At 37.6% G+C, this 24,328-nt stretch overlaps 1 protein-coding gene across 10 annotated transcripts in view; it reads left to right on the top strand.

The window, feature by feature from the left end:
* Positions 1-7,929: 7,929 nt before the first annotated feature.
* DNAH7 (dynein axonemal heavy chain 7) overlaps positions 7,930-24,328 on the top strand; it is a 262,758-nt gene continuing 246,359 nt past the window's right edge. For 5 of the 10 annotated variants that reach the window (XR_014830006.1, XM_085000226.1, XM_085000232.1 and 2 more), the window contains exons 1-2: positions 7,930-8,082; positions 13,919-13,981. Coding sequence is in view for 7 of the 10 variants with exons in the window: in XM_085000226.1 (XP_084856352.1) it covers positions 8,068-8,082; positions 13,919-13,981 (78 nt within the window). In the remaining 3 variants the exon portion in view is untranslated. Of the gene's footprint in view, positions 8,083-9,109; positions 9,221-13,918; positions 13,982-24,328 lie in introns of those variants that run through there. The other 5 variants (XM_085000229.1, XM_085000233.1, XM_085000225.1 and 2 more) reach the window with 2 other exon arrangements.

The raw sequence follows: 24,328 nt of genomic DNA, 5'->3' as shown, positions 1-24,328 counted from the left end.
TTAAATATTCTATGAACCTGTGGTAAATGAATACTTTTATAGGGGAAAAGAAGTCTTTTTTTCCCCTCTGATTTGCAGGTGTATAATATCTCCCTCTAGTGTTCAAAGAAACCATGAACAAGAAACAAAGAAACCTGTGTTTTTCCAGATCTGTTTGTGATTAGTCAAAGGTCAAGGTGTGGTAATAAAACAGCATCGTGACTTGTTTTTAGGGGAACTGGTCCATATATAGCTCTGTAATTTCACAAACAAATACTGCATACATGAATTGTCAACCAAACGTCATAGGATTCTTTCTTTTCTAAGCTATCTGTTGTAACCCTAAATTTGTACTTGCATAACTATTTGTTAAAGGGTTGACAAAATATGTAATTTTTGAAATTCTAGTTTCCAGAAAGAGAATGTGAGAGCCTTGGGGCCTGAACCTTGGACCACCTTTCTTTTTGTTTCTATTTACTCTCTTTCACTCAATTTCATCTAAAACTCATGGCTTCAGTTACCATCTACCTATGGATGTGGTTCTAATCTGTTCCTTGATCTGAGCTATATCTAGTGCTGAATAGTTTTCAGTCCCCTCAATGTCTCACTTGGAAATATAATAGAAATCTCAAACTTCACATGTTTGAAAACCAAGTTTTTATTTTCTTGCACCTTCCATAATGTGCCCCAACCCTCACTTTCTCCATTTCAGTGAAAAGTACTACCATCCACCAAATAGCTCAGACAAAAGAAAAAACCCAACAGTCATTTCATCCTATTCTCATCCCTTACATCTTGTCCACCAGCAAGTCCTATCTGGTTTTTCTCCAAAATATTTCCCTGATTTGTCCCCTTCTCTCCATCTTCATTACTTTCCCCAAGTTCAAGCCACCATTGTTACTTCCTGAACAGTCCCTTGGAGGCTCCTAATTGGCATTCTTGCTTCCCCTCTTGCCCCATTTCAAATCATAGTTTCTCCACCTGATTAAAATGAGATCCTTCCTCACTGGGTTCCCGGCCTTCTTCAAGTCCTTGAATGTGTCAAGTTCATTCTCACATCCAAGCTTGCCCATTTCCTGGGAAACTCATTCTCGACATCTTTGAAAGGCTGGTTTCTTTTTGTCATTCCAGTCTCAGCTCAAAAGTCTTCTCCTCAGAGAGAATTTCTTTGACTGCCCTCTCTCTCATTGCCCGGTTTGATTTTCTTCAACTTTTCATCATCGGAAATAAAAAATTAAATAATGTCCTTTTTTCTCACTAGTTCTCTGTTTCTTTTTATTTGAACAGGAGCTGAGGTCTTGGCTTTCCCTGTCTCTTGCATGCCTAGAATAATGCCTGGCCCACAGCAGGTGTTCAAGAAATATTTGTTGACTGAGTAAATAAGGACAATGAAGATGAGTCCAGGTTCACAAAGAGAGAAAGTCATGGGCAGAGAAAAGAACACTATATTCTGGACTCTAAGTTGTACGTTCTATTTTCTCAACCTTATACTGTGCCCTTCAATCATAAAAAGTTGCCATACCACCTCAAAAGGAGCATGTGTAACTCACACCAGTACTCCTTCCTTCTACACATGCTATAGTTTCAAAAACTGAAGGTAAAAAAATTAAGTGGTGACAAATAAAAACATAACTCAGAACTCAGCTGCATAAACTTATATTTTAAAGGCAAATAAAATATTGTCTCATAAAAGATTCCCTTAGAGTCAGCAGAAATTTGGGCATAAAATCCTTAAGCAAGCATTTGGTTCATGTCTAAAAAAAAATCATTTTAGCAAAAAAAAAAAAATGCCTGGAACTGTCAAAGAAAACATAAGATCATAAGTGCAACTGACCTTGACACTGAGGGAACCAAAATATCAGCAAGTCAATTTCTGTTCTCCATGTGGTCTTTCGTATTTGATTAACTGAGGTAAACAGTTTCTGTTCCCAGATTTCTTCTCTTAAAATGGACTTCCATATTTGTAGATTAGTAAATCAAAGGTGTAAGTTACTGTATAAGGCAGTCTTTCAAGGAGATAAATAACAGAAGTAATAAACTGCCTTTCTAAAACTTGAGAGATCCAAAGGTCTAACATGTCTAATCTAAGATTAATTCACAATTCCTAATATTTTAAAAAAATATTGATTCTTGTCAGGTTTTTTGAACTGAACAGTGAGGAGAGGGGTAATATCTCAGCAGCTGTCTGGTTGCTGACATTATGACTGAATGCAAATTCATGTACTTGACTCAGGCCAAACCTAAATGTCAGCATTTGGAGCAGAGAATGGTTTATTGCCAAGCCATGCAAGGACATGGATGGTTCATGCCTCCCAAACCCTGAACTCCTGAAATGGTTTCAACAAAGCATTTTTAAAGGCAAGGGGAGAGAGAGGTGTGGTTGGTTGTTGCAGATTTCTTAGTGTAGGTATCCTTTGTTCTTACAGCTGAACACATAGGTCAGGTCATGATGTTCTTGTAAACCTTCAACAAAACAAATGTTACTCTCTGTTCTGCAACTTTTTATCTCTATATGAAGGGGGGGGGAGGAGTGTTATACCTTTAAAGTTAAGAGCCTTGAGAATAGGCTATTCTGTATATTTCAGGCTATTGGCAATATCTTCTTACAAAAGGTATAGCGCCAGCAAAACTAGGCACAGGCAACAGAGAACAAAGGTTCAAGGAAAAGGAGTCAGATTTGCTCTTCCTGTTACAACATTACTGACTGCTATGAGAATTGTAATGGGAATTTAGTCCCAGGAGCCACATTCCTCTTACTTGACAGAGATCACAATAACTGACAAATACAAAAGAATTGTCTTTGCTGATTTTTATAAAAGTACCTTTCCTCCCATAATTCTGGCAAGGTGCCCTATAGAAGACAAATTTAGATATAGGGTTCTACGAATGAGAAACTGACCTGTAGAAGAGATAGAAATTGAGGCAGCAGAGAAAGTCAGAATAACCTGATAGTTGTTTATTTCAATTATGGCTTTTGAGGTTGGGGTGAATGGACAGAGAGACAGCAGAGGACTGAAGAAGGAAAATTTGCAGCTGGGGAAAGGGTGAATGACTGACTTTTTTAGACTCATCTCTGTCTATGCCGTTGCTATGACTCCTAGCTCTCACTGGCTGGCTCATGTTGACTAGTACTCTCTCTGAAGCAATCCAGTTGATGTTGAGTTTCTATCAAGAAACCTAAATATCTTCTAAACATCTGGGAGCTGTTGGGACTAGTTCTTTTGGCAGCATGTTGGCAGGCTTTAAGCTAATCACACCTTTATATCTCTTGGATATTGCCTGGGATTTGAGCCCTTAAGGTCATTTTTTCTTCTTCTTCTTGTATTCTTACTTTCTAAGTACCTTTGCTTCTCCTTGGTTGACTCAACCTTACAGTACTGTAGGGGTTTTTATGTCTTTTCACTGTGCCCTTGGGCTATGAAAACACTCTATATCTTCAGCTGAGTTTCTGAACCTTACCCCTACCTCCAGGTTTCTACTGAAATTTGTCTCTCCCTCAAGGCTCTGTTTGTATGTGGGAATTTCAGTTCTTCCACATTCCAAGCTCAGGAGATAGGGTCGGCAGCATTTTTTCTGTTTTCTAGTTAAAAATTCTAACTAATTTTACTCACAGCATCTTCTCTCCTTGTCTCCTGCTTCATTCATTGAAGACCTTTGGCTCATGGTTTTCCTTTCCACTCTGCTACTTCAGCATCCATGGGAAAAGCCATAGCCTTAGCAGCTTAGGTCCCTGATCTTCTATGGTCAAACTCCTGTAGTGTAGTCACCCTCCATGGCTAAACTGGGGGCCTTGTCAGGGTCTGGAATTATTCTACTTCTGAAATCACAGAGTCAATACGCTTACTCATATCCTTTCTGCTTTGACAGTTAGTGCCTCCCATTGTGCCACTCTCATGAAGACCCCACCTGCCCTGTTTAACAAAACTTTCTTCCTCTATTGATTTCAGGTTCTGCGATTTTTTTTTTTTTTTTTTTTTTTTTAGGGCCTAACCTGTGGCTTAGGAGAGTTCCCAGGCTAAGGGTCAAATTGGAGCTGCAGCTGCTGGCCCTATGCCACAGCCACAGCAACACAGGATCCAAGCCACATCTGCAGCCTACACCACAGCTCATGGCAACACCAGATCCTTAACTCACTGAGTAAGGCCAGGTATCGAGGCCACATCCTCATGGATCCTAGTCGGATTTGTTAACCACTGCGCCACAAAGGGAACTCCAGGTTCTGTGTTTATTTATTTCAGCTTTACTGTTATCAGATTCCTGATGATCCTCAACCTTATTTCTCCCTTTTAAACATCCGAATTCTGATGAAACTGCACTCCTCTCTAATACTTCCCTCATTAGCCCAGTTCTAGTCACCATCATCTCTTGCTGAGCTCTTTTAATAGCCTCCTACAGGACTCTCTTTTGCCTTCATCTTACTTTTCTCTCTCCACTATAATGAAGAGAGGATGCTGTTTCAAAAATGCAAAGGTGATCTTGTCATTTCTCCTCCTCCACCTCTTCTCCTTTTTTGGCTTCGGCTTTCCTCTTTTTTAAAAGAACTTTTAAAACTTTTTAAGTTTGTAAAATGTATAACATAAAATTTAGGATTTTAACCATTTTAAGTGCAGTTTCAGTGGCATTACCTACATTCACATGGTTGTGCAACCATCGCTGCCATTCATCTTCAGAACTTTTTTTCATCTTGCAAAACTAAAACTCGGTACTTTAAAAAAAATAATCTCTCATTCCCTCCTACCCACAACCCCTGACAACCACCATTCTGGTTATAGGAATTTGGCTATATACCTTAGGTAAATAGAATCATACAGTATATGTTCTTCTGTGACTGGCTAATTTTAGTTAGCTTGATGCCTTCATGGTTCATATATGTTGTAGCATGTGTCAGAATTTTCTTTTTAGGGGTGAAAATTGTTGCCATGTTATCTATCACTAATAGACTGGTTGAGAAATTGTGGAGAAGCTGCACTGGAATGCTATGCAGTGTCCGAAGGAATGAGAACATGATATGGATCCATCTCTGAGCTATATTGTGAGAAGGAAAAACAAATTACAGACTAGATTGTGTAGTGTTCAAAAATTTTTATAAATAAAATAGTTATATATGTCTATTTATGTATGGAAATGTCTAGAGTCTGCCAAAGAAACTAGTAACACTGGTTGTCTCCAGAGAGGTAAAAGATGCAGCATGAATGGGAGGGAGACTTATATCTTGCAAAATTTTGTTCTATTTGAGCCTTTTTCGTATGCCTTAGAACTTTTTAAAATAAATACCAGTATGCACACTATGAAAAAAATTCCAGTTTTATTACCACATTTTGTTTATCCATTCATCTTTCAAAGGACACCAGTTTCTTCCACCTTTTGGTGATTGTGCATAATGCTGCTATAAACATGGGTGTGCAAATATGTTTGATTTCCTGCTTTTAGTTCTTTTGGGCAAATACCGGAAGTAGAATTGCTGGATCATATGGTAATTCTATTTTTAATTTTTTAAGGAACCGCCATATTGTTTTCCATAATGGCTCTGCTGTTTTACATTCTGACCAGTATTGCATAAGTGTTCAACTTTTTCCATTTCCTCATCAATGCTTTTTATTAATAATAACTCTCTCTCTTCTTAATAATAACCACTCTAGGAGTTCCTGTCGTGGCTCAGTGGTTAACAAATCCGACTAGGAACCATGAGTTGCAGGTTTGATCCCTGGCCTTGCTCAGTGGGTTAAGGATCCAGCATTGCTGTGAGCTGTGGTGTAGGTCGCAGATGAGGCTCGGATCCTGTGTTGCTGTGGCTCTGGCATACGCCGGCGGCTATAGCTCTGATTGGACCCCTACCCTGGGAACCTCCATATGCCGAGGGAGTGGCCCAAGAAATGGCAAAAAAGACAAAACAAAAACAAACAAACAAAACCACTCTAGTGCATGTGAAATGGTATCTTCTTCTTATTATTATTTTTTCTTTTTATGGCTTAGGTTCCCAGGCTAGGGCTTACCTCGGAGCTGCAGCTGCTGACCTATGCACAGCCACAGCAACGCTGGATCCAAGCCACATCTGTGACCAGCCGCAGCTTGCAGCAACACCAGATCCTTAATCCACTGAGCGAGGCCAGGAATCGAACCCACATCTTCATGGGTTCTAATCAGGTTTGTAACCCAGTGAGCCACAATCGAAACTTCTCATTGTGGTTTTTATTTTCATTTCCCTGATGATTAGTGACGTGAGCATCTTTTCATATGCTTATAGGCCATTTGTATACCCTCTGGCAAAATGTCTTATTGAGTCCATTGCCATTTTTTAAGTCAGATTTCTTTTCTTATTGTTGTTGTTGAGTTTTAGTAATTCTCTATATATTCCGAATATTAGTCCCTTACCAGATATGTGATTTGCAAATATCTGCTCCCATTCTGTAGGGTGTACCTTTTACTCTGTGGGTATTGTTCTTTGACGTATAAAGATTTTAAATTTTGACGAAGTCCAGGGTCTGTTTTTTTCTTTTGTTACTTATGCAATTGATGTCATTTCCAAGAAATTTTTGCCAAATTCAATATCATGAAAATTTTTCCTAAGTTTTCTTCTAAAATTTCAATAGTTTAGCTCTAACATTTAGAACTTTGATCAATTTTTAGTTAATTTTTGTATATAGAGACCGATATTCTTTTGCATTGGATATTGAATATCCCAGCTACATTTGTTGAAAAGACACGGTTTTTGAATTCTGTAGCTTTGTACTAAGTTTTGATACAGGAAATGTGAGTCCTCCAACTTTGATATTTTTCAAGAGAGTTTTGGCTCTACCAGTTCCCTTGAAATTCCATGTAAATTCCATACCTCTGCTACCAAGTCCAAGCTCATACTGCTCATTGCATGACAGGCCAATTAATAAAGAGAAAAGTTGTTGGGGCAATGAATAGTGACTTTATTCAGAAAGTAAGCAGACTGAGAAGATGGTGGACTAGTGTCCCAAAGAACTAATGTACCCAAGTTAGAATTTAAGCCTCGTCTATACTAAAAGTATAGGAGGTGTAGCTGGTTGTTGCAAACTCTTGAGCTAGAATCCTTTATTTTTGCAGGCATACACATAGGTCAGGTCACAGGTCACGATGTTCCTATAAACCTCTGACAAATGTTATTCTCTATCTGCAAATTTTTATCTCTATATGAATGAAGAAAGTGTTACATCTTTAAAGGTCAGAGCATTGAGAATGGGCTATCCTGTATATTTCAGGCTATAGGCAACATTCTTGTAGTGAAAGCAAAAGAATACAAAGGTTAAAGTAAAGAAACAGATAAAATATGAAGTCAGATTTATTCTTTGCTATTAGACCATATTTCAAGGGTCCTTTAAGATATAGCACCAGCATGTCACCTTGCTTCATCTCTAGATTTTTCTAACTCCCTTTACTCAAATCTACTTTGTAAACTTTCAGAACTTCTTTCACCAGTTTCTCCACCAGCCATTCACACTAGTCTAGAGTCTTTATATACATGTTGGTTTAAATGAATTCTTGCAGGTTTATATATATATATATATATATATATATTCTTCTAAGGAATAGTTTTCTAATGTGTGGGAAAAGTCAAGAAAAAAAGCTGGAGTTGGAAATATATGGAAAACAGAAAAAAGGTGTTTACTGGGTTCAGCCTTTGCATGCTTTGGTTTCCTAATTCGATTCTCCCACATCAGTATTTAAATTTGCAATCCTTTCATTCCACTAGCCCTCTGCGAATTCTAGCCACAGAAAGTTAAATAGGAAAATAGGAGTTAAGGCAGGGACCTAGAACACCCAGCTAAATTAGGCGGAGGGTGTAGAAGTGGCCCAGGCGCCACCAATCGGTGAGAAAGCACCTCCCGTGGGAACGCACTGCCAGTTCCCCAGCACTGTCTCAGGAGCAGCAGACGACCGGAAATGGAACTTGCGAGGGCCTGTTGCTTAGCAACAAACGGAGCCAGGACGCTAGACGGCCCCTGCGGAGGGAGCGGAGCCTGCCCTGTCCCCGTTGCTGCATCTCTTGTCTGAGGGGTTCCCGGGGCGCCGGGCAGAAGCAGTCCAGGAGGCACCGGGTGCTGCCAGTAAATCCTCGCAGCCATGAGCAGCGAGCAGGTGAGAGGGCGGCTCCTTCCCAGACTCTTCCGGCCGCGAAGCTTCTCTCACATTTCTAAACGGATGGAAACCCGGTCTTCTGAACTCCCCAGTTGTAACCCCGCTGGGTACAGCTTCCTTCACCCCACTTATGATCTGGGATACTGAACGTTCTCGGGGAAAGCTTTTATATGTTCCCTTCCCAACTGTTTGACTTGGTGTTGTCGTAACAACCAAACATCAGCGGGGCAGCGGACCAAGGGGTTTAAATTATAGCCTCAGAATGCTAATAATAGTAGGTGTGTTTGGGCGGGGGGCAAACTTGGTGGGGAGTTGCCTTGGATTTGGTTTCTAGGGTTGGAATCCAAGCCCCTCCCTGGCTGTGAAACTTTGGGCAAATCAATTGGTCTAAGCCTTCTCTCCCTTTGAGACAAAGAAAAAGAATCAGAACTACTTTTCCTCCTTTCTAAGGTCATGAAGTTCAAATAATATGATACCATGGCATACCATGCTACACATGAAAGTGTTTGGTAAATGGCAAACGGAATCTCAGGAAAATATCCCCACGCCATGTAACAAAAGATGCCAGGTGAAACCATAGGTAATCATTAGTCAAATCCATTTCACCCACCTTCACAAATCAATTTTGCGTTTAATTGTTGCTGCGAAAGACTGGCGTGTCCTCCAAGCAGCATGGAGCCTAAATAATAGGATGCTTGCCTGAGTTGTTTCCAAGAGCTTGGAGTCAGCTGTGTCTATTTTGGGCTGAGGTAGTTAAGACTGGGTAGCTCCCCCACCTTCCAATTGGGCATGTGCAAGTATCTGGCTTGGTGACCTTTTGAGGACTAGAAACTCCATCCTCAGATCATGTTAATTGCCTCCGTTTTTCAAACTGGAGAGGCCTATAGGTTAATTATATCTGCGCAGAATGATAACTACGGCAGCTACCACAGCATTTCCCAATCATCTTTCCCCACGTTCCCCACGCCTTAGATGGCCCTGCTACTTTCTTTTTTATCCCATAAATACCGCAGCCCCTTGTCTTCTGGGAGCTAGATTTGAGATCTCCTTGGCTGCTGCCTGAATAAGTCCTCTCTCTGCTGCGAACCTCGATGTCTCAGCGTTTTGGCTTGCTGAGCTTCTGGCAAAAGGAACCTGGGTTGGTAACACACTGTGCAGTGGCTACTTTTCACAACTCTTTCTTTATTGAGCTAAAGAGTAATTTTAAACAAAAGAAATGCTGAACAATGATCGACCATTTTAATACCAGAACAGCATGGGAAGATGTTAAATGCAGGCATTATTCTGGGCTAGCTTAACTCTCTAGGTTTGCCTTTTAGCATCCTGGTTTTTAATGGAAAACAGTTGGTTTTAACCCTGCAAATTTTGGTTTGCTGTAGACTGCAGCTTCTTAAGTCTGCAGGTTGTAAGCCTGCAAATTTTGGTTTGCTGTAGACCACAGCTTCTTAAGCCTGCAGGTTTTAAGCCTGCAAGATAAATTTGATTGAAGTCTGGTTGATTTATAATGTGATGCTTTCTGCTGTACAACAAAGTGATGGTTATACATATATGCATATCCATTCTTTTTCAGATTATTTTCCTATATAGGTCATCACAGAATTGTGGGTGGAGTTCCCTGTACTATTCAGCAGGTCCCTGTTCTTGTTTTGACATTGAAGTGTAATTCTTTCCTTTTCAAGGGTTTATAAATTTTTTTTTTGGTAGTGTTCTTGTGGAAACAGCGTTAAAAGTAACATTGAGTTGTAGACTACTACAGAAAATGTCAAAACCCTAATTCGTTAGTTAATAAATAATTTGCTTGATGCTTCCATTAGCCTTTGACCTGATCTTGAACCATATTCTATGGTGTTGAACTTTAAAATACACATCTACTGTATTTGCAGTGGTATTTCTGCATAGTTATTTCACAAAGCCCCAATTAACCAATTACACCTAAAAAGCATCCACTAAAAACTTACTGGCAGTTAAGTTTTAAGTTTTAAGTTTTGTTCTATCTTAATAAAAGTGATGTTTGGATTGACACCTCCTCACCCCTACTCCTTCCTCTCTCCAAAGGGACCTATAGTTTTGAAAAGGCAGTGGGATCTTGTAAGAAGTGGCGTGAACCCATCAAGGATTATTTCCACTTTTCACATACTATTTTTAAGCAGCAGAGGTCCCTCTCTCACTGTAACTTTAAAACTCTTGATACTTTCATTTATCCTAATTTTGAGTAGAGTTTTCCTTTTGGGGGGGGGCATTTTTATATTTTAACCTGGAACAAACAGAATGGATTATATTTTTGGAAAAGCCATTTTTTTGGGTGACATTTACTTATGTATTCATTTAGTTTGAAAAAGTGAGCAGGTGGTAAAATCATATTTGCTGAAGGAGATTTTCATATATTCCCCTCATTAGTGGAAGGTTGAGAATGACATGGCATTTTTCAGGAATTGCAGTCTGAACTCGTAGGTATTTTAGAGAAATATAAATCTCTTGCAACTGCTCATTTCATCCTTAAAGTTAGTTGAAACATAAGACATTTTGAATTTCAGTCGAAGAATTTTCAGGGGGTTAGAAATACAGATAGCCAAAAAGCATAAGCTCCCCACAAAATCCACCTCAGATTGTGAGCAGAGAAAAAGGAAAAGCTGTCAGCCTATCTCTACCCTAGTGTTCTTTCTAGTTGTTAAATTAAGTAGTTTTGCATTTATGTGATGCTCATTCTGTTTCCCTTCATCATATCTTCTTGATATTGCTCAAAAAGGAGATCAGAGTGAAAACAGTTGGATATGAGGCCAACAGCATGGTGATAATTTTAACAACCATAACTCAGAACATATGACTATATTTAAATCAACCCCATTAAGTTTTGAGAGGTTGTTGTTGATTTAACCAGATAACTTCATAAGATTATTGTTGATTTTAACCAGACACATTCATAGATTCTGGTCACTTTTTATCAGAATATTTAAATTTGGATTATACTAGGTTTAAAATATCCCTTCCAATAGATAAGTAGTTGAAAAATCAGCAAAATAAAAACTAAGCACCCAGCCAGACTACTTAAGGAAGACCTTGACTCTTTAGCAATTTTTATTCTGGTAATGCAAAATTATATTAGTCAGGATCTCAATGGAAAACAGCATGCTCAAAAGGATTGAAGAAAAATTATAAAAGACCATTTGGAGAGGTGTGGGCAAGGTTAAGGGATGGAAGAGACAGGGATAAGGAGGCACCCAAGGATTAATAACAGGATGTTAGTACGATTCACAGGCCTGATGAGTCAAAGAAACAAAACCCCATAGTCACAACCCGGTGAGAGCTGAGGGCTTGGAATTGTAGTTTCCTGACAGGAGCTGAGCTCTGAAAGAAATAAGTCACTATCAGAACTATGGGAAACAGGGAATGCTAGGAAAGAAATAGCCCACTCTCCCCTCATCCTCTCTAGTTCCCTCCTGGTGCCTCTTACTGCTTAATCCCCACCAGAAACCAAAGGGCTGGGAGCCCAGATGATGCCCATAGTAAGAGTTAGCCTTCCAGGCACAGAGCTGGAAGGAAGACATGGAGACTGGACTGGGGCAAAGAGAAACCATCACAGAAATTACTATAATGTAGATACAGCCTTTACAGACCTCTCCCTGTTTACAAATCAATTGGGATTAAAAATTTGTAAATCAGAGTTCCTGCTGTGATGCAGTGGGTTAAGGATCTACCTTTGCCTCAGCTGTGGCTGGGATTCAATCCCTGGCCCAGGAACTTCCATGTGACACAGTTGTGGTCAAAAAAGAATAAAACATTTGTAAATCAGTTATTTAGATCTCCTGATACTCTTTTCACTCAAAATCTTTATACCTAAGAATAGTCTTGATGGTAGATGTCTAAGAGTATTATAAAACTTTGTTTGTAATATGAAGAATATTAAAGTTTTGTTTTGTTTTTTTGTTTTGTTTTGTTTTTTTTTTTTTGGTCTTTTGTCTTTTAGGGCCATACTGATAGCATATGGAGGTTCCCAGGCTAGGGGTTGAATCCGAGCTGTAGCCGCCATCCTATACCACAGCCACAGCAATGCAGGATCTGAGCCACGTCTGTGACTTACACCACAGCTCACGGCAACACCAGATCCTTAACCCACTGAAGGAGGCCAGGGATCGAACCTGCGTCCTCGTGGATGCTAGTTGGGTTTGTTAACCACTGAACCATGACAGGAAACATTTTTGAAGGACATATTCCCAGGATGTGAATTAAGAAATATATTGTATTCATGAAGAAGAGTCAATATCAAAATAATGTCAATTTCCTCCAAATTATTCTAGAAACTCAATGTATTTCTCTCAAAATCCCCCAAAGTTTCAAGCAGTGTGGATCCCAAAATTAACATGGTAGAGGAAAGGTCAAGATTGTGTATGATAATTTTTAAACATACTAAGGTGGAGAGAATTGCCTTACAGATTTCAAAACCTGTTGGAAATCAGAGTAATTTAGACAATGTCATAAAATTTTTTTACGAATAGATAAATCTACTAACGTGACAGAAAGATTTTCTGTGTTCATATGTGTATTGTATGTATATTATATAGACACTATGGCATATATGCATGTGAGATAAAATTGCGTGTGCATTAAAATATATGCCTAAAGATGTTTATTGAAACATCTTTTGTAATAGAGAAACATTGGAAATAAGCTAAATTTTTATTTATAGGAGAATATAATGGATAAATTGCATTATATTCATACAGTGGAGCACTATACATCTGTAAAAATCAGTGAGGAAAGTATCAATATGGGAAAGGAGAAACCATCTTGCTTGTATGCTGAAAAATTTCAAAGTCTCCCTCTGTAATAACTTGAGGATGTATTAGCTTGAATACATTGTTACCTTAGGAAGTAGAGAATACTGGGAAAAGAAATGAAGTTTTAGCCATGAAGAAAGGAGGTGGGGGCTGAGTAAATGGACACTAATTAGACTCAGATAAATTCCCAGAAGAATATATGACCAAGATATATATAAATAACAGGGTCAGTATGCTGTACATCAGAAATTGGCACAACATTATAAATCAACTATACTTTAAAAAGTGAAAAAAAAGAACCCAGAAATTTTGAAACCGAAAAAAAAGATTGCCCATAAATGTATGGGTTTATTTCTGAACTTCCAATTCTATTCCTTTGATCTATAGATATATCTGTTTATCCTTATTCAGTCTTCATTACTGTAGTTTTGTAGTAAGTTATGAAATCTGCCAATTTTCTATTCCTTTTTCAAGATTGTTTGGCTATTTGGGGCCCATAATATTTCCATATGAGTTTTATGCTAATCTTGTTAATTTCTACAAATGAAAAAGGAGCTGGGGTTTTGATAGGAACTGTATTGAATCTGTAGACTATTGGATGAAGAGTATTGCATTTTAACAATATTAGTCTTCCAATCCATGAGCATGGGATGTCTTTCCATTTATTAAGGTCTTTAGTTTCTTTCAGCAATGTTTTACAGCTTTCAGTGTACAAGTCTTACACTTCTGTTGCTTATTCTTAACTACTTCATTCTTTTTGATACTATTATAAATTGTTAATTTCAGGTTTGGATTTTTCATTGTTAGCATCTAGAAATGTAATTTTTATGTATTGATCTTGAATCCTGCAACCTTGCTGAATTCTTTCATTAGCTATAACAATTTTTTGTGGATTCCTAATGACTTTCTGAACATAATATATCATCTGTAAAGTATGTTTTAAAGTATTTTGGATAATATATGCTTTAATATTGGACACTGTAATATTTGGTTGAATGAACCTATTTTGGCATTAACAGTAAATAGTTTGGGTTTTTTATTTTTTGTATTTTTTAATGCAGGATAAATCACCCAGCAAAGAAAAATTCAAGACACCAGGCAGGTTTTTACCACCGTTGTCTATGGTAATTTACCAGTATCTCATTGTACTTTATTGATTTTGTAATAATGTTATTTATTTTTCAAACTTGCAAATAAGTTAGTTAATGAATTTCTGATTTTAACTTTCTGTGATCCATTTATTTTCTGATGGATAAGATCTATGAGGTATATATCTTGGGAAAAACAACTATCTTAATAAAGGAGCTGTAAGCTATAGTTAGCTAATGCATATAGAACATTTGAGTATTCAGAATAAAAGAATTGTGAAGATGGGCTAACAGAAGCAGGGTGAGTGTTGGGAAATAAGGACTTGGATTATAGATTTTTGACTAATGGTTCTGTGATAGTTGGGGAGTCACTTACCTCTCTGAGCCCCAGTTTCTGAATTTGAAATGAGAATAGTTGATGTTCTCTGAAGAGATGCCTCTTCCAAGGCTTTTAGCTATAGGAGTGTTCTTATATCATGGCCATCCTGTTTCATTATTTTGACATTAAATTATCACTGTCCTGTGGAAGAGGTAGTTCTGGACAAATGACTTCACTGTTAAATAATTATGTTGAATTTAATACCATTGAGTTTAAGTGAGGTTTAATGCAAACATTATTTGTTTTGAAACCTATTTTAAAAGCTCAGAATGAACTATAAGATGGAATTTAGGTGGCTTCATACAGAGAAGATTTCTAATATCTTGAAGTATTCTTTTAGATTAAAAAACTACAAAAGAATTTTAGGTGAGTACTCTTAAATGTTTCAGAGTATGCATTTTAATTGTGAACCTATTTTGGGGGGGGACCTCACCCATGGCACATGGAAGTTCCCAGGTAGGGGTTGAATTAGAGCAGTAGCTGCCAGCCTAAGCCACAGCCACAGCAATGCCAGATCTGAGCCACATCTACAGCCTACACCACAGCTCACAGCAATGCCAGATCCTTAACCCACTGAGCAAGGCCAGGGATTGAACCCACATCCCCATGGATACTAGTTGGGTTCATTACCTCTGAGCCATGATGAGACGTCCTGTGAACCCATTTGTATCACACCAAGGTTATTACACCATGTTCTATAAAATCATAGCATTTTAAAAAATTCTGTAAATATCTACCTTAAGTATTCTGTGTTTAGAAAAATACCTGAAATGGAATTGACATTTTATTTTCTCTTTAAAAATTTAACAAATGTTAAAATGGAATAAAATTTCCACTAGTTTAAGATAATGTTATTAGTATAGAGGCTTAGAAATATCGACTAAATTAAAATTACCTACTGGATAAATATTCAGTGACTGGTACGAAAAACCCTTTCTAGACAGTGAAGCCTATAATTGTTTAAAATGTTTATTTGGCAGATTTAAACTTTGTACTGTGCTCATTTTTTACTTAATCCTGCAATTTTTCTTCCATATCATTTGAGATCTATGTCTTAGAACATAATATTTTAAAAATATTCCACTGATTAAAAATAGATTCCTTTGAATAATAAGGTTTGCACTTGGATAAAATTTTCTGTCAGTAATGTTTTATTGGAGTAATAATTGCATTTATTTACAATTTTGGTAAATAATCTTAAATAATGGACATTGTAAATGTTTATAAGAATAAATGGCAGAGTTAGAGCCATCAGGCCATTTTTAGCAACACACAGCTTTTTTTGAGGAGGTGGGGTGATTTTTGCAGAAAACACTGAAGTTACATACAACTTTTTAAGCCACCTCTACCCTCACAGATTCCATGGAAATAAACCCTTTCAGTAATTAAAGAAAGGTGCTGTGAGTGGGGGTGAGGATAGTGAGGGCTGCTCTGACAACCCAAGTCATAAAGAAATGGACCGCTTGCTCTTTAGCTTCTAGCAAAGCAACCATTTTTTTTTTTCCAAAGTCAACTTCAGTGTTACATCTAAAGGGTTCTTCTATATACTGTGTGATCACCCAAAGTTTGGAGTTATCACAACTGGCAGAAGATGGAATTGTCCTTGAAAAAGTAATGGATTTGCATCCCAGAAATTTGATGAGAAAAATAATCCCCAGGGATCTAAGCCCACATGAGGCCTTTCTATCTGGAAGACCTAGAGTGACTTTAACTAGAGAACTTTGTGCTCCCAGAGGTGATCCTTGAACTAGAGACTCTTATACTAAGTAAAGTAAGTCAGAAAGAGAAAGACAAATACCATATGATTTCACTTATATCTGGAATCTAAGATACGGCACAAAAGAACCTTTCCACAGAAAACAAAATCATGGACGTGGGGAACAGACTTGTGGTTGCCAAGGGGGAGGGAGTGGGATGGACTGGGAATTTGGGGTTAATAAATGCAAACTATTGCCTTTGGAATGGATAAGCCATGAGATCTGCTGCTGTATAGCACTGGAAACTATATCTAGTCACTTATAATGGAGCATGATAATGTGAGAAAAAAGAATGTATACATGTACGTGTGACTGGGTCACCTTGCTTTACAATAGAAAATTGACAGAATACTGTAAACCAGCTATAATGGAAAAAAATAAAAATCATTTTTAAGAAAAAAAAAACTGAGGGTGACCCAGCACTGGTGGCTCCCAGCCTCTCAGAGCTTGTAACCAGATTCTTGCCCTTTCTACACACCTCATCATAACCCTCCAAAGAATCTAAACTCCTTTATGAAGTAAGATGAGAGTGGGAGAATGGAAGCGGAGATGGAAGGATGGAAGAGCACTGCTTTTTAAAGTAGTCTTAGCTTATTTTCCTTTGAAAGAGGAGCCTGAAAATAGGATATGTGTACCATTGGAGAGGTGATCCCAGGAAGCAGGAGTAAAGGATTGGGGAGAGTAAAACTAGGAAGAAGGAGAAGCCAGTAGGAGGCAACTGGGATGATCCTGCCATGACTTTCTGAGTTGCATATAGAATGCTTCCTGGGAAGTTATCTGCCCAAGGATGATCAGGGTAGTAGCAGTTATCCATCACCTCTCATCCCAGGTTCATGGAAGCTGCTCCCAAGCTGCTTCTACCTACTTCTGGCTGCTCATGTGTGAGTGCATAAAGGACTGCCCTGGGGGTCCCATATTATGTCATCAAAGAAGCCCAAAGTAAAAGACATTTTCTTGAGCTGAGACACTGTCACCCCCACCTGAATTGAAGCCAGTGCAGAACTGTTCACTGCAGCCATGTCTGGAATGGAGAAGTGGGGCCAAAAGGATGTGAAAGGAAGTGACATAAGAATTATCTGCTAGTAAAGCCAATGGAATTCTTAGTCCAGCCTCACAAAAGTTGCAAAGTGGAGGGAAGGAATGGCGTGTGTCTAAATCATCATCTGAAATACAAACAGACCAAAATGGAATTGCTTATCAACACTAAGAAAAAAAAATACGGATGTTACCTTAAAATCCATCCCTCTGGTTTTTGTGAAGAAAAGCATTGCTCATCTAGATGGTGTTCTGGCTTAGGTGTGGCTGGTCTTTTTGGTTAGCCAGAGGACTACTATTTATAAAATATCCTATTATTATATTATGAAATATATAATTATATATAACCTATGTAAAATATATATAAAGTTTTTTCTCTGCAGTGCAGTGTAAAGAGGAAATATTACCCTTACTACCCTTCCCCACCCAGGGCACTGAGGATACTGGGGGTGGTAACTCAGCATGCAGAATGGGTGCTGTAGAGATCCTAAGAAGTTAAGTGTGTGGGTATCTGTGTGGAAGGCTGTGGTTAAGCAAGGTGTTTTGTACATTTGTAGTAGCTCCAGTACAATAGACCTCATTTGAATTGCCTCTGTATACCAGCACGAAAATTCTAGGGCACTTGAACCATATATCTTTTCCTTCTGTCATCTACAGCTGTGTTCTTATCAGGTCTTTGCCACATCCTCATCTTCCCCCAAGGGAAGCCTTCCACTCTGAGAATACCTATTGCAGTTTTAGCTTGCAAATGTTGTGCTCACATTTCCCTTCATACCCTGTGGTCCACTGGAGATTAAAGAAAACAGCCATTTGTGGTACAGCACTGTATGTATATGAAATGTTCACTTAATTTGGTGTTTGTACTTTGGCAAGTTCTGTCTGAAGCTCATTGCAATTTTCTTTACTTTCCCTTCCCTTATTGAGATATAATTGACATTCAACAACGTACAGGTTTAAAAAATATGTACAACATAATGATTTGACTTAACATACATCATGGTTAATACAATAGATTTAGTGAACATTCAACATCTCATATAGATAGCAACATTAAAAAATTATAAAAAAATATTTTTGTCCTGCGATGAGAACTAGAATTTATTCTAACAACTTACCTACGTTCCATATGGCAGTATTATATTTATCATGTTGTACATTACATCCATGGTACTTATTTATCTTGTAACTAGAAGTTTGTACACTTAGACTACTGTCAATCCCCCCGCCCACTACCCTCAGCCTTACTGCGTAACCACGAACCTGATCTCTTTCTATGAGTTTATTGTTTATTATTTTTTTTGAAGTGTAACTCTTACAATACTGTTAGTTCCTGGTACACAATATGGTGATCTAATGTTTCTATACATTTCAAACTTATCACCACCATAAGTCTGTTACCATCTGTCACAGTGTAAAGGTGGTACGTAATAACTAGCTTCCCTATACTGTACTTTCATATCCATGATTCATTTATTTTGCAACTGGAAGTTTGTACCTCTTAATCTCCCTCAACTATTTCCTCTTCCACAGTCCCTTCCCCCTCTGGCAACCACCTGTTTGTTTGGTGTATCTATGACTCTGTCTGTCTTGTCATTTTTGTTCATTTGTTTTTTTTAGATTCCACAAATAAGTGACATCATATAGTATTTGTCTTTTTCTGACTTATTTTACTTAGCATAATACCCTGTAGGTCCATTTATGTAGTCACAAATGGCAAGAGTTCATTCTTTTTATAACTGAGTAATATTCCATTGTATTTATATATACCACATCTTTATCCATTTATCTGTTGATGAACACATAGGTTACTTCCATAATGTGGCTATTGTAGATAATGCTGCAATGAACATTTTTAAATGTGTTTTCATTTTCTTTGGCTAAATACCCAGGAGTGGAGTTACTGAATCATATGGTAGTTCTCTTTTTAATTTTTTGAGGAATTGCAATTATTGGCTTCATCAATTTACATTTCCACCCTCTATACCCTCACCAAAACTTGATATTCCCCTACCCCTGTCTTATTGAGAGATAATTAACATACGGCACTATATAAAACTAAAGTGTACAGGAGTTCCTGCTGTGGCACAGTGGGTTAAGAATCTGACTGCAATGACTTCGGTTTCTGCAGAGGCATGGGTTCAATCTTTGGCCCAGCACAGTGGGTTAAAACATCTGGTGTTGCTGCAGGTTTGGTGTAAATTGCAGCTGCTATTCAGATCTGTTCAGATTCAATCCCTGGTGGTTGGGGCACTTCTATATGCCATGGGTGTGACCATACAAAAAAATACTAAGATGTACAACATAATGATTTGACACACATGCATCATGAAATGATTACAATAGGTTTAGTGAATATCCATCATCTCAGACAACATTAAAAAAACAGAAAAATTTTTTTTCTTGTGATTTTCTTTCCTTATCTTTTTAACAATAGTCATTCTGACAGATGTGAGGTGATATTTCATTGTGGTTTTGATTTTGATTTGCATTTCCCTAATGATTAGTGATGTTCAGTATCTTTTCATGTACCTATTGGCTATCTGTATGTCTGCTTCAGAAAAATGTTTATTCAGATACTCTGCCCATTTTTTAATTGGTTTATTTATTTGATGTAGAGTTTTATAAGTTCCTTGTATATTTTGGATATTAACCCCTTATCAGATATATCATTTTGCAAACATCTCCCATTCAGTAGGCAGTGTTTTCATTCATCGATAATTTCCTTTGCTATGAAAAGATTTTTAGTTTGATGTAGCCCCTTTATTTTTGCTTTTGTTTCCTTTGCCTGAGAACACAGCAAAAAAATATTGCTAAGACTCATGTCAAAAGGCATACTGCCTGTGTTTTCTTCCAGAAATTGTATGGTTTCAGATCTTACATTTGTCTTTAAATCCATTTTGAATTTAACTTGATATATGGGATGGGAAAGGAGTCCTATTTGATTCTTTTACATGTAGCTATCCAGTTTCCCAATACCACTTATTGAAGAAACTGTCTTTCCGTATTGTATATTTCCCTCCTTTTTTGTAGATTAATTGCCCATATAAATGTGGTTTCATTTCTGGATCAGTGGAACTCATTCTGCTTCATCGATCTATGTGTCTGTATTTGTGCCAGTACCACACTGTTTTGATTATTGCAATTTTGTTGTGCAGTTTAAAATCAAGGAGCATGATACCTCTAGCTTTGTTCTCTTGCTCAAGATTATTTTGGCTCCTCAAGTTCTTTTGTGTTTCCAAACAAATTTTAGAGTTATTTGTAGTGAAAAAAATTCCATTGGTATTTTGATAGGCATTATGTTGAATCTATAGGTTGCTTTGAGTAGTATCGCCATTATTTGGATATTAATTCCTCCAATCCATGATGCTGAGAGTCAGAGATACTGAGTAATATCTTCCAAACTGAGAAGGAACTTTAAGACTGAGAAATGAAGTGGACAACATCATAAAGTGCAGTTAGAAAGTGTATTGTGGATAATTTACACGCAAGCAGGAAGGATTGGGTAGACAAGAGATCCAGAGGCATTTGCAGCTGCACTTAGCAACACTGCAAGGGGTGCGTGGGAATTGAAAGGGGCCAAAGCTAAAATTAGAATTTGACTACTAGAGAGAAGCATGTCTGCACTGATGGGAAGTGGGGGGTTTTTCCTTCCTGTGGATGTCTCATAAACATTAACCATCTGCATCAGCAAAAGGCGCACTTCGGTTTTCATATCAGATGCAGACAAGGGTAAAAGCTGAATGGGAATTCATCTGGCTTAGATGCATTCCTTGTTAGTTAAAATAAAGCTCAGTCACAAAAGGGGAGGGAGGGGATAGGGCAGTGGGTCTAAGAGCTGACAAAATGGAGTCAGTTTGGTTCAGCCACACAAGTGAGCACGGATTATCTTTCCATTTGTGTTATCTTCAATTTCTTTCATCATTGTCATAGTTTTTCAAGTATCTTTCATCTCTTTATATTTTTCTTGTACATTCTTTTTTGGTTGCATTTTAAAGGGATTGTTTCCTTTATTTCTCTTTCTGATAGTTTGTTTTTAGTGTATAGAAGCACAGCAGATTCCTGTGTATTAATCTTGTATCTGGCAACTTTACTCAATTTATTGATGAATTATAGTTGTTTTTTGGTAGCATCTTTAGGATTTTCTGTATATAGTATGATCTCATCTGCAAGTGACAGTTTCACTTCTTCCTTTCCAATTGGGATTTCTTTTGTTTCTTGTCTGATTGCTGTAGCAAGGACTCCAGTGCTGCTTTGAATAAAGGTGGAGAGAGTGGGCAACCTTGTCTTTAGCCTAATCTTAGAGGAAGTGCTTTCAGCTTTCAGCTTTACACTGTTGAGTATGATTTTAGCTGTGGGCTTGTTATATATGGCCTTTATTATATTGAGGGATATTTCCTCCTTAGCCACTTTGTTGAGAGTTTTTAGCATAAATGGATGTTGAATTCAGTCCAAGATTTTCCTGCCTCTATTGAGATGGTCATATGATTTTTATTCTTCAGTTTGTTAAGAGTATCATGCTGATTAATTTTGTAAATATTTAAACTATCCTTGCATCCCTAGGATACATTCCACTTGATTATAGTGTATGATCCTTTTAGTGTATTGTTGAGTTTGGTTTACTAATATTTTATTGAGAATTTTTATATCTGTGTGCATCAATCAGCCTGTAATTTTCTTTTTATTGTGGTATCTTTGTCTGGTTTTGGTATCAGGGTGATGCTGGCCTCATAGAATGAGTTTGGAAGTGTTCCTTCCTCTGCAATTTTTGGGAATAGTTTGAGAATGACAGATGTCAACTCTTCATTAAGTGTTTGACAGAATTGACCTGTGAATCTGTCTAGTCCAGGACTTTTGTTTTTTGGGAGTTTTTGTTTGTTTGTTTGTTTTATTACTAATTCAGTTTCAGTACTAGTAGTTGATCTGTTTATAGTTTCTATTTCTTCCTGATTCAGTTTTGGGAGATTGTACATTTCCATTTCCATTTTCTGTTTCCTCTAGATTGTCCATTTTATTGGCATATAACTGTTAATAGTAATCTCTTGTGATCCTTTGTATTTCTGTGGTATAAGGTATAACTTCTTTTTCATTTCTGATCTTACTTATTTGTCCTTTCTTTTCCTTTTCTCGATAGGTCTGGCTTAAGCGTGATCAATTTTGTTTATCTTTTAAAAGAAAGCTCTTGGTTTTATCTTTTCTATTTATTTATTTTTAGTCTCTGTTTTGGCTCTGATCTTTATGACTTTTTTTCTTTCTACTAAGTGGATTTCATTTGTTCTTTTTCTAGTTGCTTTAGGTATAAGATTAGGTTGTTTATTTGAGATTTTGCTTGTTTCCTGAGGTAGGCTTGTTTTGCTAAAACTTCCCTCTTAGGACCGCTTTTGCTGTGTACCATAGGTTTTGGATCATTGTGTTTTCTTTTTCAACAGTCTCCAGGTATTTTTTTATTTCCTCTTTGATTTCTTCAGTGACCCATGGGTTATTTAGTAGCATATTGTTTCGTCTCCACATGTTTTCTTTGAAATGTTTTTGTTTTACTTTTTTTTTTTTTTTTTTTTGTCTTTTTGCTGTTTCTTGGGCTGCTCCCACGGCATATGGAGGTTCCCAGGTTAGGGGTCAAATTGGAACTGTAGCCTCCAGCCTATGCCAGAGCCACAGCAACGCAGGATCCGAGCCGTATCTGCAACCTACACCACAGCTCACGGCAATGCTGGATCGTTAACCCACTGAGCAAGGGCAGGGACTGAACCCACAACCTCATGGTTCCTAGTCGGATTCGTTAACCACTGTGCCACGATGGGAACTCCTGAAATGTTTTTCTTGTAGTTGATGTCTAGATTCATGCAGTTGTGATCAGAAAAGATGCTTGATATGATTTCAATCTTCTTAAATTTACTAAGACTTGTTTTATGGCCTAGCATGTGATCTAGCCTGGAGAACCTGGAGAATGTTTCATGTGCACTTAAAAAATATGTGTTCTCCTATTTTTGGTTGGACTATTCTATATATGTAATCTATTAGGTCCATCTGGTTATGTATTATTTAAGGCCAGTGTCTCCTTAATGATTTTTTTTTTTCTGCCTGGGTGATCTGTTCATTGACCTAAGTGGGATGTTAAAGTCTCCTACTATTATTGTTACTTTTAATTTTACTACTTTTATCTTTTACTCTTCCTCTAGCTGTAAAAGTGGTTTATTTACCTTACCATACATTTTTCCTAGCCAGTGAGGTTTTCCTTTCATAATTTTCATATTTTGCTTAGAGAACTCCCTTTTAACATGTCTTATAAAGCATATTTTGTGATGCTGAATGCTTAGCTTTTGCATGTCTGTAAAACTCTTGATTGCTCCATAAAATCTAAATGATAGCCTTGCTACACAGAGTAATCCCAGTTGTAATTTTTTTTTCCTTTCATTGTTTTACATATATCATGCCATCCTTCTGGCCTGCAAGTTTCTTCTGAAAAGTCAGTTGATTGCCTTGTGGAAGTTCCTTATCCGTAATTAATTGCTTTTCCCTTGATGCTTTTAACATTCTCTCTTTATTTTTAATTTTTATCTCTTTTTTCTTAGGGTCACACCCATGGCATATGGAAGTTCCCAGACTAGGAGCTGAATCAGAACTGAAGCTGCTAGCCTATACCACAGCCACAGCAATGTCAGATCTGAGCTGCGTCTGAGACCTATATTATAACTCATGGCAATGCCAGATCCTTAATCAACTGAGTGAAGCCAGGGATTGAACCTGCGTCCTCATGGATACTAGTTGGGTTTGCTACCACTGAGCCAGTGGGAACTAAAATTTTTCCCACTTTAATTACATTGTGTTTTGTTGTGGCCCTCTCTTTGGGTTGATCTTGTTTGAAACTCTGTTTCCTGGACCTGGATATCTTTCCTTTTCCAGATTAAGGAAGTTTTCAACTATTATGTCTTCAAATATCTTCTCTGCTTCTTTCTTCTTCTCTTCTTCTGGGACTCCAATAGTGCAAGTGTTCGTAAGCTTGATGTTGTCCCAGAGGTCTCTTAACTGTCCTTACTTTTAAATTTTTTCTTTTTTTACAGTTCAGCTTGAGTGATTTCCACTATTCTGTCTTCCAGTGCTGATCTATTCCTCTGTATAATCTAATCTACTGTTGGTTCTTTTTAGTGTATTTTTTATTTGAGTTATTGTAAGTTTCAACTCTATTTGGTAGTTCTTTATTTTCTCTTACTTTTG

The sequence above is a fragment of the Sus scrofa genome, chromosome 15 (assembly GCF_054392235.1).
Source record: "Sus scrofa isolate SSC_HxYL_T2T_F1_AM1 chromosome 15, Sscrofa_HxYL_maternal_Yorkshire_Landrace_v2.0, whole genome shotgun sequence".
Taxonomy (NCBI): Eukaryota; Metazoa; Chordata; class Mammalia; order Artiodactyla; family Suidae; genus Sus; species Sus scrofa.
This window is presented reverse-complemented; position numbering and strand designations above follow the sequence as displayed.